Below are 16921 nucleotides of genomic sequence, written 5' to 3' on the forward strand. Positions count from 1 at the left end.
AATTTTGACCTGTTTCCACTTCCAGTGGGAAAATACTTAGGTAGTAAATACTTGGAAAGATGCATTTATGAATCACTTATTATTTTGGTAAAATAAGATGAATCTATTAATATGCTAGTATATTATAAAACAACACCTTACAGACATAGAAATAACCCAAAAAATGTTTCTTCTCATGAGAATTTATGTTGCGTAGGTTCACAGGCAATATATAAAATGTTACTAGACTAGTGTCACCATACAAATAAGTTTTGAGAGTGATACAAACACATGTTTTACAATAAGCATATAGATGAATCATTTCTAACCACAACCAAAGAATGTTTCAAAGTCTAATCCTTAGCAAATTTGAAACCCCAAGTATGCAAATATGCATTATTATAGACTATAGGGTTAATGAAATAGCCTGCAGCAGACTTAATTGATAATGATGAAACTGAAGCAACACTAATTTATAATTAAAAAGCAAGGACCACAGCAATGGAAAATCACTAACAACTCAAACAACACTCAAGATCCACTGATAACAAATTATCCTTCCCCAAATTGCATGAGTTCTAATTATTTGCATGCAGGCACTTTGCAATGTTTCCCAGAGCCAGCAGCCAGTTTTCTTAGCAGAATACTGAATTAAGGAAGCTCAGTAAACCTTAGTTACATGTCATTTGGGTAGAATGATAACTCAGCCAGTATATTAATAAGTAGCCTGTGTTCATATACAAAATGAATGTACATAAAATTTTAAATCATTTGCCCAAAAGAACAACAACAACAAGAAAACAAAAAACCTTGGGTTTCAAGATAAATTTATAATCTGCTAATGGACTGCAGACTAGATTTTGAGAACTTTAATAAATAAAGGGTTTTACATAGGCATCATTATGCTGTCCGATGCTTCCCTCTGTTTTATTACATTTACAGATTACTCTTTCTGCTTAGCCTTAATCTAAAGTTAAGTTAATTGACTTTTAGCTAAGATTCAAATGATACCTCTGCTTAGGCCACTGGCTTCATAATACAAATGTTCTCTGTTCATCAGACCCCCTAGCGATAGTAGTTCACTGCATATAAAAGGCTCAGAGACACACAGCATTTTAACATGTTGAATTTAATTCAAAATAGGAGTCATCTGTGGGCATAATTTTAAAGCAGGCCAAAACAAAACAGATCTGCGTTGAGATTCCCCTTTTGGCCCTACTGCCTTCACCTCTCTCCACTGTGCTTGCATAAACTCATTAAGAATCATAAAATGTTGGAGCCGGAGATAATCTTGTCTGAGGTCACCCACTGACAGCTTGCAAGTGGGATATAGCCCTGAGTCAAGTTTTGTTTGGCTCACTTGACATTTAAAAGATAAAGAACTTACACATAAAATTCTAGGTTTCTGACTTGCCTTGAAATACCGGATGATCTGGTCACATTGAGCCCATCTGAGGTGTGGCGAAGTCTGTGCTATGCCCTCTAGATGTGCCTCTGCTCTTAAGCTGCCACAGTTCTCAGCATTCTGTAATATCTGGCCTCCAGGCCGATCCAATTATTTTTGTTAACTACCTGGTCTGTGAAGCTATTTGCCTTCTCCATCTATGAAATCATCCAGAAAGTTTTCAAATAGCTTTAGCAGAAGGCTTTTTAAATATACAAAGGTGATTTTGTACTGCTTCTTGCTCTATCAAATGGATAAAGGCAATGAATCAGTTCCTTGAGCCGCTTAAAGCTTCCTTATTTGGCAGGATACACTTTACTATTTGTGGAATGCATGGATCGCCTCCTCCGAGTTGCTAGGAGCAATATTAAAACAGTTGATTCCTTCCAACCTTCTAATCTGGAGCCTTGCAATTGGTAACGTAAGTGAGATGCTAAAAGCTCCAGTGTCCCACTCCTACTCTGGCTCTTTCTTCAACACCATTAGGTATAAGAGAAGGTGTCAAGTGGTGCTTTCCCACCAATATGTGCATTTTTAAAGGATATAAAACTCTTGCCTAGTTGCTCAGCAAATATTGATTAAATACCTACACAGTATTTATTCCAGGGATAGGATGAACTGCTGGCCTGCTGTCAATTTCAGGAGCATTGAAATCCTTTCCCCCCACCACCACCCCCACCCCACCACTGTGCAGTAATTCATCTAAATCGGGAAGCTGACATTTATTCACTTCAAAGCACATGACTCAAGAGGTCCATTCTTCATCCACATAAGTGGGAAATCAGAAAACCCCTTTAGATATACACAGACTCAGCTTGTATTTAGTCTTAGATATAAAGGAGGTACATCTACAAGTGAAGGTCTAGTTAAGGGCATGGTAAGGTAAACACAGGTAATTCCATCAACAGAAGATGGCCTTTGCTGAGGATGTAGAAAGTCTTCCTTCCTTTTAGACTGAGGGAAAAGCTTGATTGGATTCCTGCCCTGCAAGGAGAAAGGGTATGCTTAACCAGTAGGCAGATGACTCTGATGTCTATCTATCTTCTGAGAGAAGTTGCTGTGATATATCATTTTTCTTTTCTTTCTCTGGACATTTATTATATAAATTTGGGGAAAGAGAAAGAAATAGAGGGCCAAGAAGATTCCCTAAATACTTTGAGGACATTATCTTTGGGAATCCAATTAGTTTATACAAATTGTTAGCAAAATAACTCTTCTTCTATTTATCCCAAATAAACAATAAACTGCCAGTCTGGTGTTATTTTTTTCCTTCTGCAAAGACAAAGTGAATATTTTTTCTTGATTTCAAAAGATTTGAAAGCAAAAGACCTTTTCCTATTTGCTAAGTGAAGTTTCCTTTTCAGATCCTCAAGAGCGCACCTATATTTTCTAATCTATAGGAAAAAATAAAAACTCATTCTGTGACTGAAAACCTTAGGGATTTGATTTTTTACTACATCTGTAAGTATGTTCTTTGGACCATTTTGTTTACTGTACTATAATATTAGTGTTACTCACTTAATCATGTCTGACTCTTTGCAACTCCATGGACTGGTAGCCCACCAGGCCCCTCTGTCCATGGAATTCTCCGGGCAAGAATACTGGAGTGGGTAGCCATTCCCTTCTCAGGGGATCAACCCAGGAATCAAACCCTGGTCCTGCATTGCAGGCAGATTCTTTACCATCTGAGCCACGGCTTTTGATTAATGTCAAATATTGATTAGAGTCAAATATCTACCCAAAGATACTGCACAGAAACACACACACACATGCATATGTTACAATGACAATTTAGTGTTTATAACACTCTCCGTTACAAACACACATATAGACACACATGTACCCAACCATATACACACAAACACTCACACATAAGTAGGAAAAAATGAAGGAGAGTTTGATTCCACCAGAATAGTCATTACCTCTTTCTTTAATAATCTAACATATATTTTCTGAGTACCTACTATATACCAAGTTCCTTACTAGAAATGAAAGATAAAAAGATGAATGCTACATGATTCCAGGATTAGCTTGGCCTATACATCTCAAAGCATGTGATATGAGTAGGCACTGCAGATGTTTTCCATATTAAAAAAAAAAAAAAGTTTGGAAAATTTTAAACACAATCAGGACTCCCATCTGCAAACCTTTTCAGAAATTTCATACATTCACATACACTGCAAATCTCCAAGAGAAAGACACACCATACAGTGAGTGTTTCCTCAGCAGTTAATAGTTTTTCTCCAAAGGGCATCTTGAGGGGCCAGTGGTTTTGAACTGGGAAATGCTAATCTGAATATTTTATTGGATTAAGGCTCTTAGAAGGAAAAGGGCCTAATGATACTTTTGCAACCTACATTTGCTTCTTTTTCCTTAAACTGGGAAGGAACACTGATGCATTTCTGATTTAATCATTGAATTCTCTATAGCTAATATTTTAAGCTTTTCATTAAAATCATTACATACCCATCCTAGAAATGAATTTGAAAATTCTTCAAAATTAAAGGAAATAAAAAGTCAAGTCAATCCAATCCTCCCACCAGGTTTAACTAACAGTGTATAAAGAATGTTTTTATCTTTTCTGATATTTTTTATGCATGTACAGATAAATATTTTCTCCAAACTATTTTGCTCCTATGGACAGAGGAGCCTGGCAGGCTATGGTCCATGGGGTTGCAAAGAGTCAGACATGACTGAGGTGACTAAGCATGCACACACATCCCTTTTGATAGAGATGGAAATTTCCTTTAATTTTTTGTCATCAAAATTACTGTTTCAGTGACTAAACCTTAAACATACATCTTTTTAAACCTGTCCACTCATTTTCTTAGGATAAGCATCTAGAAATGGAATTGTGTCAGGACTTTCACATTTTATATTTTGGAAAACACTGCAGATTGTTGTTGTTGTTGTTTTAATGACGTACCAATTTTTATACCCAAGCTTTGAAATTTTTACACAGAGTTCAAAATTGGAAGATTTTAAAAAGCAGTTTTCATTTTAAATGAACTTTAAAGAGATGAACAACTGAAGACTGCTGTTCATTAATGCCAGTTCTAAATATCTGTTTGCACTGTTGTATAAAATTGAGGCCATAGGCTTGAGGTCATAAGTAACAATACTTAGATTGCATTGTACTAATTCTCTTGTAAATTCATGGGGATGTCAGAAAATCTTTATTTGCATCTTTATGTGATTTTGATTTTGAAAAGAAAGTGTGAAAGTGAAAGTTTTAGTCACTCAGTCATGTCCAACTCTTTGTGACCCCATGGACTGCTGGAGGAGAAAGCCCTTTCCTGCTGGAGAGGAGCCTGTTAGGCTCCTCCGTCCATGGAATTCTCCAAGCAAGAAGACTGGAGTGGGAAGCCATTCCCTCCTCCAGGGAATCTTCTCGACCCAGGGATTGAACCTGGGTCCCCTGCATTGCAGGCAGATTCCTTATCATCTGAGCCACCATCAAATGCTCATGCTTGCACTTTGATTCTGGGATGAGGTCAATATCATCAATCACATGATCGACGGATTATCACCAGCACCAGTTACACCAAATAACAACCTGTCTGCTCCAATCCTTAGGCCAATTCACTACACTTAGCAATCTAGAATTGGTACACATTCTAAATATCCAATATACAATCACTCTTGTTTTCACTATTTCTTTTATACTACAATCATAAAACAATCCTTTATTGTAAGGAAACTTGGTATTCTAATACATATTCCCTAAGCAGCTTTCAATAAAGTAATATATAACAGTAAGGTAAAAATAAGTATAAGGTATACAAGAATGCTTTCCAATCTTTACAAAAACACTCACTTTAAAATGGATGGTGATGTTCAGTATGTAATAATTAAGTCACAAACAAATACCTCTAAGTACAGTTTGCTTTATAAAGCTTTAAATCAAACCAAGTATAAGTTACACAGACAATTCTATTCAGTGTCATCTTTTTATACTTCCATACACCCTTGTCAATAAAATAGCAGTGACGTGAGGATAAATGATTCATAAGGCATTTACAACTTCTTGTCTCATGTAATTTATCTTTATAATTTTAAATTGCTAAAGAATCCCAAAGATCTTTTCTCACTAAAGTATTTTGAAATCATCCATATTTTATTAAGTTTCAAGGACAACCCCTCACACTCATACCCATATACCCTCACACTTGAAATTAAGTAACCATTAAAATTGCTGTCATAATCTTATACCTATAAGGGGAAAAAATAATCCTATATCAGAAAGTTACGTTTAGCAAACCACTCATCTTTTTTTACCTGTCACACAATAACTGGTGATTATAAAGAGTTCAAGCTGTCTATTTTAACTTCTCTAAACAATGGAATACCACTCTGAGTTTTCATTGTTCAGTCTGTCTTTTTTAAATTAAATGTCCTTTTTCTAGCTTTACTGTACATATTTTTTTTAAAAAGGCATGAGTATCCTTCAAGTTATTACACTAATTTCTTACATCATTCCCAAAATAAAAAACTTGATTTAGCCAAATATTAAATTATTGATACTACAAATCTGTTAACCTATAGCACATTATTTTGTGTAATTTTAAAATTCACTTTCATTTGATTGACTGTTTTAATCTTCCTTAACTAGTGAGTCACTGAAAACAAATGGTGCATTCCTAATACTATAAATATGAAAAATAGGAAGCACTTTGGGACTGCAGGGGAATACATTAAACTCAGTCCATTTTCTTGTTAACATATTCTCATTCTGTTTGTGTAGAAACCCACAGCATTGAAAAGACAGATCACAAATTCATGACCTCACAGAAACAAGGTCCTGAGACTATGTGCTGACAGCAGAAATTGGCCCAAATCTCTAACCATTTCCCATAAAGGACTCCGGCTGGCTGGTGCCATCCAGGTACGGCATAGTCTGAATGAAGGGAACATCCAGTTTCACTCATCTGTCAGTGGAGTGGATTATTTCTTGAGAGACTGAGATTGGCTGCTTGGGATCAGAGCACCATCCATCTTACAGTGTAGATGGTAAAGCTGCCTATCAGAGCCTGGAGAGAGGGAGACCAGCCATTCTTAAGCAGGTGAGGAGGCAAATGTAAAGCCTTCACTCCATCCAGGGCTCTGAGTGAAAGATGTGTCATTCTTCACATTTCCCAGATACTTGATATGCACATGGTGTCTGCCAGCTCCTACTTTATGAAAGAGGCGATTTTTCAAGCTTAGGCAAATGTGGCAAAGCTCAGGGTCTGCTGGTGTCTCATTTTTTCTCATCATGTCACTTGTTTTAACCGATTTGAGAAAATGAGATTATGTTTTTCCTTTTTGCTCATTTATCCAGCTATTTATTTATTTATTTGCTCATTGAAGGAGGGGATTGTCATAGATAACTGGCCCTGATTTCTCTCTTGTTTTCATACACATTTCATTAGTGTCCCTGAAGATTTAAGACCCATGAAGGGAAACATCACAACTCTCATCACAGGAAGCATACATTTTCCCTTAAAATCAAGACCGAAGATTGCATTAAAGGAGATTGTATTTCTGACTGAAATAATGTAGAATATTGCTGTGTCCAAGATCTATGACTTTAATCTTTGCAGCTATTGTTGAAAACCCAAGGAAGTTGAATAAACCTAATACATAGAAACATTGGACTTTAGTTTAATATTATTTTCATCTTTCTGCATCTAGAAGGGAGTATTTATAGTTTCTTCATTTCATCAATGAATCTGAAATAGGTCTCAAATGTATAAGTACTTGGGGTGAAATTGGTTTCAGTGCTGCAGTTTCTTGGAGTATTAGAAGTACAGATGAACCATGAACTGACGATAATAAGCAATTACTAAGAGTAAACAATGAAAATAAATACTGAGTTTAATTGCAGAGAGAACCTATGATGTGTTTCCCATTTTAAAATTACTGTATTTTGATAACAAGCCCCACAAAGACATGTTTACTTGTTACATAGCCACAACCCTTCACCAAAAAAAAAAAAAAAAATCTAATATATTAATCAATTAATTGAGAGACAGTCTATGTGAAAACTCATTGCAAACCGTGCCATATTTCTTGACTGTATGCATAGGGCACAAAATAAGACAGGTGGCATTTGGTGGTATATTCTAGCCAGGTATCATATTGTTAAATTAACAGCAGGAGTAAAAACAATATTGTTATCAGTAAGGATAATTAGCTGTGTGAACAGCAAGACATCACTAATTCAACATCTATGACGTGCACGTTTGTAGTCTATTAAGTGGTGAAAGTGTGTTAGTTGCTCAGTCCTATCTGACTCTTTGTGACCTCACTGACTGCAACCCGCCAGGCGCTCTGCCCGTGAAATTCTCTAGGCAAGAATACTGGAGTGGGTACCCATTCTCTTCTCCAGGGTATCTTCCCAACTCATGAGTCCAACCCTGGTCTCCTGCATTACAGGTGGATTCTTTACCATCTGAGCCACCAGGGAAGCCCCAGGATGTCAGTAATTCCTGATATTTCTCAAGAGTTTTATAGTTTATAAAGTACTTTTCTGAAGATTATTTTATTTACACCCCCACAATATCCCTAAATGAGAAATTGGGCCCAGAGAAGAAATGTGACTTGCCCAGGGTCATGTCATTAATGTTAAGTGACAGATGCAAAGACTCAGACATGACTGAGAGCACCTGTGAGCACTTACATGCACGCGAGCGTGCACACTCACATGCACACTCACATGCACATGCACATGTACCGATGGTCTGGCCTGAGTTCTGTCATCCCCACACTTCACCCCTCACCAGTTCTGCCATAGACACCTTTCAGAATGCACCTCAAATGAGTCCCTGTACTGACATCACTGGAAAGCTTTCTTGAATTATATGAAGGTTCTCACAAAGCTTCAAAAAGGTTACATGGTAAGATCGTTCTCTGCTCTTTGAGGCATTATTTCCTCTTTGGGAAACAGGCTCTGGAGATGGAATCAGACCGAAGTCTCCAATGACAGATATTAGTTGTGTGAACTTAAGTCACCCAGACCCTCAGAACTTCAGTCTCCTGAGCAACACGGTGGGAAATCACACCTACCTGAATAAGAATTAAGCCAAGCAACGTGGATTAACCTCCAGATTCTGTCTAAAACACTCACATGTGCTGTTTCTGTTATGCATGCTTATCGTTAAGTATTATCATGACTAGAAATTTCTCATGTTATTTGTATGACTGTGTAACAACTCAAAGACGTTTTTTTGCCAGAACAGATTGGTCATCTACTGATTGGAGGTAACCTGGGGATTCCAAGACCCACGTTTGTTTTTCCTCCAGCTCCGCACTGATGTCTCGGACTCTGGCAGTGGTAGATCCAGTCTCACAACACACGCGGAGCAGAAATACCAGCGCGCAGCATCCGCAAAGCCGTTTCCATACCCACCTGCAGGGGCACCAACGCCCCCTCGCCGTCCCTCCCGGACCCAGGGAGTGGAGAAAGGGCAACTGGAGTCCAGAGGCAACCCGAGGCCTCTGCCCCAAGCTAAGGCCCCGCCAAACCCCTCCTCTCGGGCGGCCCAAGTTGCAGCATTCAGCAGGCTGGCGCGCTCGCCCCGCAGCCGGCACGGGAGAACCTGGGCGGCAACAGCGCTCTTTCGATCCCGCCCCCAGCCAGGAAGCAGAGCCCCGGAAAGCAGCAAGCAGCGCCCTGGGAGGCGTTGCTGGAAGTGAGTGGCGAAGAGCCCAGGATGGGTGCCCAAGCCGGCTGCAGAGGCAGAGAAAGGCAAAGACATAGACGCTGGACCACGCAGCTGCAGGAAGCCGGGCGGATGGGAAAAAGCCAGAGAGGGATTTGGAAGGGAAGGAGTGTGTGTGGAGAGCGGGCAGCGCTAGAGAACTAAGGATCCGGAGCTTGAGCGCGCAACTGGTCCCCAGAGCCCGGACCTGGCTATCGGGTGGGAGCGGGAGGGGAAGGGGTTCGCTGAAGGTGGAGGAATAAGTTCAAGGGCTGAAGCTAAGCAGAAAATGGAAGGCAACCTTTCCGAGAACCAGGATGGGTGAGGACAGTCGAGCTGAGGGAACAGTAATGAGAAAGCTGGAGCGGCAAAGAAGGAGAGAAAAACACAGATTGAAGAGTGAGACCATGGAAGGGTGAGAAATATATTCTGAAAAGAAAAACGAAGAAAGTAAAATGCATCTGGAACTTAAAATTCGATATGGGGGTGGGGGGAATCACGCTAGAGAGAACTTGTCCCCGATTCTGCCAAGAGAGATAGGAAAAAAAAAAAAAAAAGCACCAAGCGTACCGGAAGAACAGAAAAGAAGGAGGGGAGACAAGAGAGGAGACAAACCAGACAAGAAATAGTAAGTTGCTGTTTAATTTCTTTTTCATTGACAAACTACTTCCAAAGTTAATTTTGACACTAACATGCGCACAAAATCCTTAGCCACATACACATCAAAATTATTCTATCTATGCTACAGACAAATGCAGCCCAGGATCATGGACACACTTTCTAGATTGCAAATATCGTATTTTGCCTCTTTAAAAAATTTTCAAGTCTTGAAAGTTATCCCACCTTTTGCAGAACATTTCACTATTGGCCAAGGTGTCCACAAACAAGAGACTACTTTTTGCACCAAGGGATGGTGGGACTCCTAGACAGAATCACGTTTTCCAAACAGTTATTGGAAATACATCCATGGCATTTTAGTATCCCCCACTCTCTCCATAGCATCCAGCCAACAGTAAGTCTTGGAATTCCGAGGCAAGCTGCCCACACTGTAGCACTTTCTGTCACTTGCCTTCAACCATCTGTTAGAGGATCCCAGTGAGGCTGGAGACTGGAGGCTACTGTGGAGCCAGCCTCCAACTTACCTGGTCGGTGCAGGTGATGCTGCTGGAAAGTGTGCTGAAGGGATCCATGGCAGAGCAGCACCGCGCAAGCACTTATCCACAAATACAGGACCCAGGACATCGCAGAGACCATTGCCATTCTCTAAAGAGAACGTTAGAAAGGAAGAATTACCCCCGGCTTTAAGCCCCCAGCTGTCAGTCCCACTGATGAGAGAAGGGGGGTCTCAGACGTCATGTCCCTTTGCTACTTTGCTGGCTAGAATTAATGACCCGACAGAGGTCATGGCATGAAGTGGGATTGAGAGAAATCACTCTCCACGAGATCATGAATCCATTTTTGAAATTCTGTGAAACCAAACTCTTAGGATAGCTGAAATACAGAAATAAAGTTTTTGACTATCTGTTAGGCAGTTTGAAACCATATACCCTGACTAAACATCCTGTTTTACACAATTATCTTTAAGCTATAGTTATTCCAGGCATTGAAAGGCTGCATGCTCCTGTTCATTCTAACTTCATTGCAAGTCTGACATAAGCCTGGAAGGAAAGAGTGGATTCTTTTTTTTTTTTTTTTTTCAATTCTACAGTCATGAATTTTTAATTCCAGTGCTGTCTTCTAAACTAAGAAATCATTTCTCAGAGGCATGTTGTAATCTCTTGAAAGAACTGGTGTTTTTGGCTGGACTTAAAATCAGAAGGAATTGTCTTCAGCCAAAATGAGTTTCAGATATAAGATCTAAGATCTATGCATCTCTCCTAAAGCAAATCATAATTTACAATATTGCTTTGCCTCCTAAGATCTTATTGTGGCATTTGTTGAGTGTTGATGAATATGCATATACAGGTGGTGTCTGTATTTATGGACGAACATCCACCTTTTCTCAGGCACTGAAACTTTGACAGTCTTCTCAGCACCTATGAGAATCTTAGGAGGTACAAAAGCTCAACTGCGCTACATATTGTCCAATTTCTCAAACAACACCTTATGCTGCATTTCATATTTGCCAAATTAATCAAACTTGAAGCTTCGTCCTTACTCAGACAGTGATACGGAAGCATTTTCTATATAAGAATCCAGTTAAGTATATGCTTTTCTCTTAGAGCTTTGGACCCAATATTGTTTCTTTCTTTTTTTCATCTTTCCACAGTCAAATCATTTACTTCAAGTATTTAAACTCTATATTTAAAACCTCCTAGTGACCTCCCAGTGTGACTTCTTTATTCGTGGAAATTGGCACTCTTTCAAAAGCTGTGATGTTCAGCAAGCAAAATATATACATTATACCTGTGTGTGTGTGTATATATATACAGACATAATACAAGATAATTTGTGGGTTTTAGGAGAGAGAGACTTAATCTTTAAGAAGGGTTTTAAAATTATAATAGACAAATGATGACAACCGTAATTAAGTGCAAAGTAGGAAAACATTATGTTCAACAGCATGATGCCTTTCATGCCCTGGTCTGTGATTCTCATGAACCATTCACTTTATAATTAGTTTCACAGCCAACTGTTTACTTTTGTGTACAACAGATTTAGCCTCATTGTCTTCAGAACTATCAGTGTACCATAGATGCATTCTCTTCAGATAAGAGCAACACCCCTCCTATGAATTCTGAAATGAATGCATCTGGGTGCCTGCAAATTATAGAAAGATAAAATAGAGCGGATGGTGGCATGCAATGACTGTTTGTGAATTTCAGTTAAAATGTACTAGGAATTCATCTAAACTTGAAAAAACCCTACCAGGATAAAAACTTAACAGTTTTTCAATGACTGCTTTCTCTTCTTCACCCATATAGACCTTAGCACTCAAGACTCCTGTGGTTTGATGTTTGCAATATTTTCCTTCTTTTTTTTTTTTTTTCATTTAACTTTCTTTAATTCTCAACATTACTTCCAAGGCTCCTGCAAATAGCTCTCTTTGCTCACTCTCTTAGCAAGAGGTGATCTCTATGTTAATAGGTGTTTCCCCCCAAAATAATGCATTCAGCCTTACATAGGTCTCTAGACCTGACTAAATAGATTTCAAATCTGCTTTCTGAATCTTAAACCCTTAAAGAGGCTTCTTACCTGAAAAATCCAGCCAAGAGCAGAGTACTCTATTAGTGTTCATTGGAAAGCGCTAACACTTTTTAAAATCCATCTGTGCCACAATTGGAGATTTTTTTTAAAAGAGCTTCCCAATAATCTTCATCAGGATTAAAAAAAAATATGTTTTTTTTCTTCCGATGCTACTTCCACAGTAAAGAAGACATTGGGTTCATTCAGACTGTATTGTCAGAAAAGGAACCAAGGTTTGAGGGCTGGAAACCTTGTCATTTTCACCTTTAAATCATCTCCTGGCGTCACCTCTGCCAGACGAGACCTTTGAAATGATGGTGAGATAATGTGCAGTTTCCTGATGAGAATCAGTTTATAGTTAATGACGGACCATCCCCACTCCAGAGCATTCAGGGCAGAGTAAGGCAGCAAAATGTAGGAGCAGGGCTGCTATACGGCGCTGTAAGTAGCAATAGTCTCTTTCAATACATCCCTCCTCTGTAAAGTATCACATGTCTTAAAGTGACATTACCCTCTATTACAGCTACAGTGAATTGTAATACCTGCCCACTAACTATTGAACAACTCAAGCAGCACTTTAACACTGTATTGCCCAGTACTTTCTATTAGAGATTTTACTGATACTGTTCATTTACCAAAAGAAGAAAGAGGGAAGGAGAAACAAAAGAAAAAAGCATTCTGCAAAATACTGATAGTGTTAATGGGTGTTAGCTTTCTAACAGCAAATGGGAAAGTGAAAAATGTAAGCCATTTCTTACCTCTTAAGGTTCTTTTAACCAGTAAGTTAACCCGAAATATTGTTGAGTTTATACAAATTTAAGTCTGTCAATTATTTCAGCAGCTAAATGTGGGAACATGATCTAGCTAGATTACAGTATAGATGTTTATAGGAGTAAGCCTAAAACAAACCTTCTGAGTTTTTTTTAAACATGTTTAATACAGAGAAATATATTATTTTCAGCATCTAAGAGTGGGTTTTGACAAAGAAATATGCTCAAGACATTTTATAAAAATTTCCTTCAAATAATATGCTGGGGTGGGAAGAGAAAACACTCAGAAGTTCAACATTTTGTTTCCAGTGCTAGGGTTTAGACACTTTCTTCTTTGGAAATACAAATATGATGGTACCTACACATAAGTGATGCATATGAAGTGACCTAGTTGTCACTTACAGATTGCATTGACAATGATTCACTCGAATAAGTCAATCAGTTATCCACTTATAAAGCACCTACTATGTGTTAGATGCTTGGGGGCAAGGGGGAAAATAACATTGATGTGATTGCCATTGTCATGCATCACACTGTATAGTCTTTCTTTCTTTTTTTTTTATTTTCAAAATTAAGGTAATTCTTATAATATTCCGGCTTCAACAACCCCTTCAAATGCCTCAGAGTACTCTGGGCTTTCACAGTCATTGTAAACAAAGTTTGATGTTGCAGTGCATCTTCAGAAGCCATCCTCCTCTCTCTCCATTTACAGAGTGAGACACTGAGAGACCCTTCAAACACATCAGTCTTCATCCCTGGTCCTGCACAGAATAGCTCTTTGGACCCTAACAACTGTTTATTAAAGCTCATCATTAAACAAATTTCAAGGTAAAAGTAAATACAAATCTTAGAGTGAAAATAAGTCGAGTGCCAAAGTTCTAGGTGCGATTGTGTATTTCATTTCTATGGTTCATTATTGTTGAGTTGGTGAATATGTATAGTAAGCTCACACCATTCAATCTCAAGACAAAAGTGATTAAAACTACAGTAGCAGTTGTTTTGTCGCTAAGTCATGTCTGACTCTTTTGCGACTCCATGAATTGCAGCTCACCAAGTTCCTCTGTCCATGAAGTTTTCCAGGTAAGAATATAAGAATGGGTTGACATTTTCTTCTCTGGAGGATCTTCCTGACTCAGGGATCAGACCCACATCTCCTGCCTTGGCAGGCAGATTCTTTATTGCTGAATCACCAGGGAATCCCACAGTAGCAGTAGGTAAAGGTGTATTTAAACCCTCACCATGTGTTGATGCTACTCCAAAGTTCGTTGCTTATAAGGTGTAACTTAATCCTTTTTACCAACCCCATAAGATAAGTATCATTATTATTGTCTTCATTTCATGAATGGGGAACCAGAGGGTGAATAGGGAGATTACTCAAGGTATTATAGCTGCTAAGTGATAAAGCAACCCCAATGATCTGAGTCAAGAGCCCATCTTCTGAACACTAGGATTAAATACTTCATAGAAAAAAACAAAAAAACCTACCCTACAAAATTAGCCATTATATTTTCTTATTTCTTTTCTTATTTCTTTACAATACAGTCTTCAAAAATTATTATATATTCATTCAAGACTTACATGCTGAGTATATTCCAGGCATTTGAAGCATAGAAATATGAAAGGCAGTCTTTATCTCATGGTTTTTTGTTTTGTTTTTGCTATGCTAATGTGTTGCGTGTCTGACTCTTTGCAACCTTATGGACTGCGGCCCGTCAGGCTCCTCTGTTCTTGGGATTCTCTAGGCAAGAATGCTAGAATGGGTTCCCACACCCTCTTCCAGGGACTCTTCCCAACCCAGGGATCAAACAAACATCTCTTATGTCTCCTGCATTGGCAGGCGTGTTCTTCACCACTAGTGCCACCTGGGAAGCCCTTGCTATGATAATGCATTAAAACTAGAAGGAAAGGGCTTCCCTTGTGGCTCAACTGGTAAAGAATCTTCCTGCAATGTGGGAGACCCAGGTTCAATTCCTAGGTTGGGACCATCCCCTGGAGAAAGGAAAGACTACCCACTCCAGTATTCTGGCCTGGAGAATTCCAAGGGAGTCACAAAGAGTTGGACATGACTCAGCAACTTTTACTTTTCACATTTGCTAATAAAGGCTACCATTTTGAAAACTATACATTATTTTTTTCATTTCTAGGGATTAAACTAAGGTTCAACATCATTTCTTATCTATGATTCAATTTAATAAACTTGAAATACATACTAATGGATTATGTTCAAGGCACTCAGATAGGAATTGTTAGAATTTTTTAAAAAGACTGGAATAAAGACTTTCCCTTTCAGTCTTAAGTGGCTTCTATATTTGCATATGATGGAACAAGAATGTCAGATTAGCTCCATTTTCTTTTCTAAATACCCTGTCCATTGTATTGTTGCCAATGATCATTTTCCCTAATAATATAAGCATCAACAGATAATGACACTTAAGGCATGTTAGTCCATTCTCCCAACACAAAGCAAAGTTACTCTCACACATTTCAAAGAAGTTGAGCCTTTCCACCTTTGGCCATCATGGGACTTCATCACCTGATCACTTTCTTGTTGGGTGGGCCATAATATTTTGGCCAATGAGGTGACAACCAAACTGATGGTATCTCTTTGAGGCTGAAGGACTGTTGAAGCAACACTTTTCAGATTGCTCTTTGCCTCTGGAACAGGGACTATCTTCCTGGATCCTTGAGAGACTGCAAAGAGCAGAGGCCCTCACCTTCACCTTGCCACTCACAACAGATGTAGATAGTAAATAAGAAATATTCTGTTCTTTAAGCAATTGAGATTTGGGGGCCATTTGTTACTGCAATATAACCTAGTCTGTCCTGACTGATGAAGACTTTAACCTATATCAATCATGTATTACTTGAATTATGTTCCATTTACTTCCCTAAGCTATAGCAGAATATATACATCAGGCCCAGTTCATGTCTTCACAGAGCTCCATGGTACAGAATCCCACTGGAGATTTTTTATCAGAGCAGTGTAAATCCAAAGCATTGATTATTGTAGCCAGTATCCCTTCAGATTCTCATAAACCAGGAGTTAGAAACTGAACATTCACATGCCCATGGCCAGGCTGGTTCAGTTATACAAGCATGATATTGCAAAAGGCAAAGGGCTACTGCATCACTGTTACAGCCCTTCCAGTTACAGGGCTTCAAGATACCTACTCAGTGGGGCCAAACTCCTAAAGATAGAACTTCAAATACAGTATCTATGCATATGTACATCTGTTTATGCAAAAAAGAGAGAAAATCATATTCATTATAACTTCTCCCCATGGAAAAACCTATTCAGAAGACCCAATGAAAATAATTGGGGGTAAAAGATAAAACTCAGAATGCTTACATAGCCAAGAATGTTCAGCATATTGCCCTGCATAATGAAAGGCCTGGGGACGGAGGAATGGAGGATAGGGGAGCCAGTAGGGCAGAAACCTGGAGAGGAGAAAAATGGTGGGGGTGGGCAGAAAAACAGAGAGAGAGAGAGAGATGCAGAGTTTCTCTGGAGGCTCAGGAAGAGAAGCACTGGGGGCAACAGAAATGTCCAAAGGGAATTTCCTGGTGGAAAACTGCATCCTGTGGAGTGTGACTTCACTCTTTGTCTCTTCAAATGATTAAAAACAGTTTTAAAATACAAAAAATTCATATATACTTTGTGTTATTGAGTTAATTGGGAAACGCATTGAAGGGGCAAAATCCTGGATCCAGGCCCGAAGTACCACCAGAAAATCCCTCAGTTCCCTGATTACCACACTTTTCATTTCTTGTCATTAGAAATAAAAGCCATCTTCGCTTTAGTTTAGGAACAATCCACTTAATAATTTGGCTAATTTGAATTCACAAATGTGCAGGAAAAA

General features: G+C 38.8%; 1 protein-coding gene across 1 annotated transcript in view; it reads right to left on the reverse strand.

The window, feature by feature from the left end:
• The window catches only part of TAFA1 (TAFA chemokine like family member 1), a 514464-nt gene extending 504099 nt beyond the window's left edge, over positions 1-10365 (reverse strand). The window contains exon 1 of the mRNA XM_061129166.1: positions 10248-10365. Coding sequence (XP_060985149.1) covers positions 10248-10365 — 118 coding nt within the window. The remainder of the gene's footprint in view (positions 1-10247) is intronic.
• Between the last annotated feature and the right edge of the window lie 6556 nt (positions 10366-16921).

This window comes from Dama dama, chromosome 24 (genome assembly GCF_033118175.1).
Source record: "Dama dama isolate Ldn47 chromosome 24, ASM3311817v1, whole genome shotgun sequence".
NCBI classification, from domain to species: Eukaryota; Metazoa; Chordata; class Mammalia; order Artiodactyla; family Cervidae; genus Dama; species Dama dama.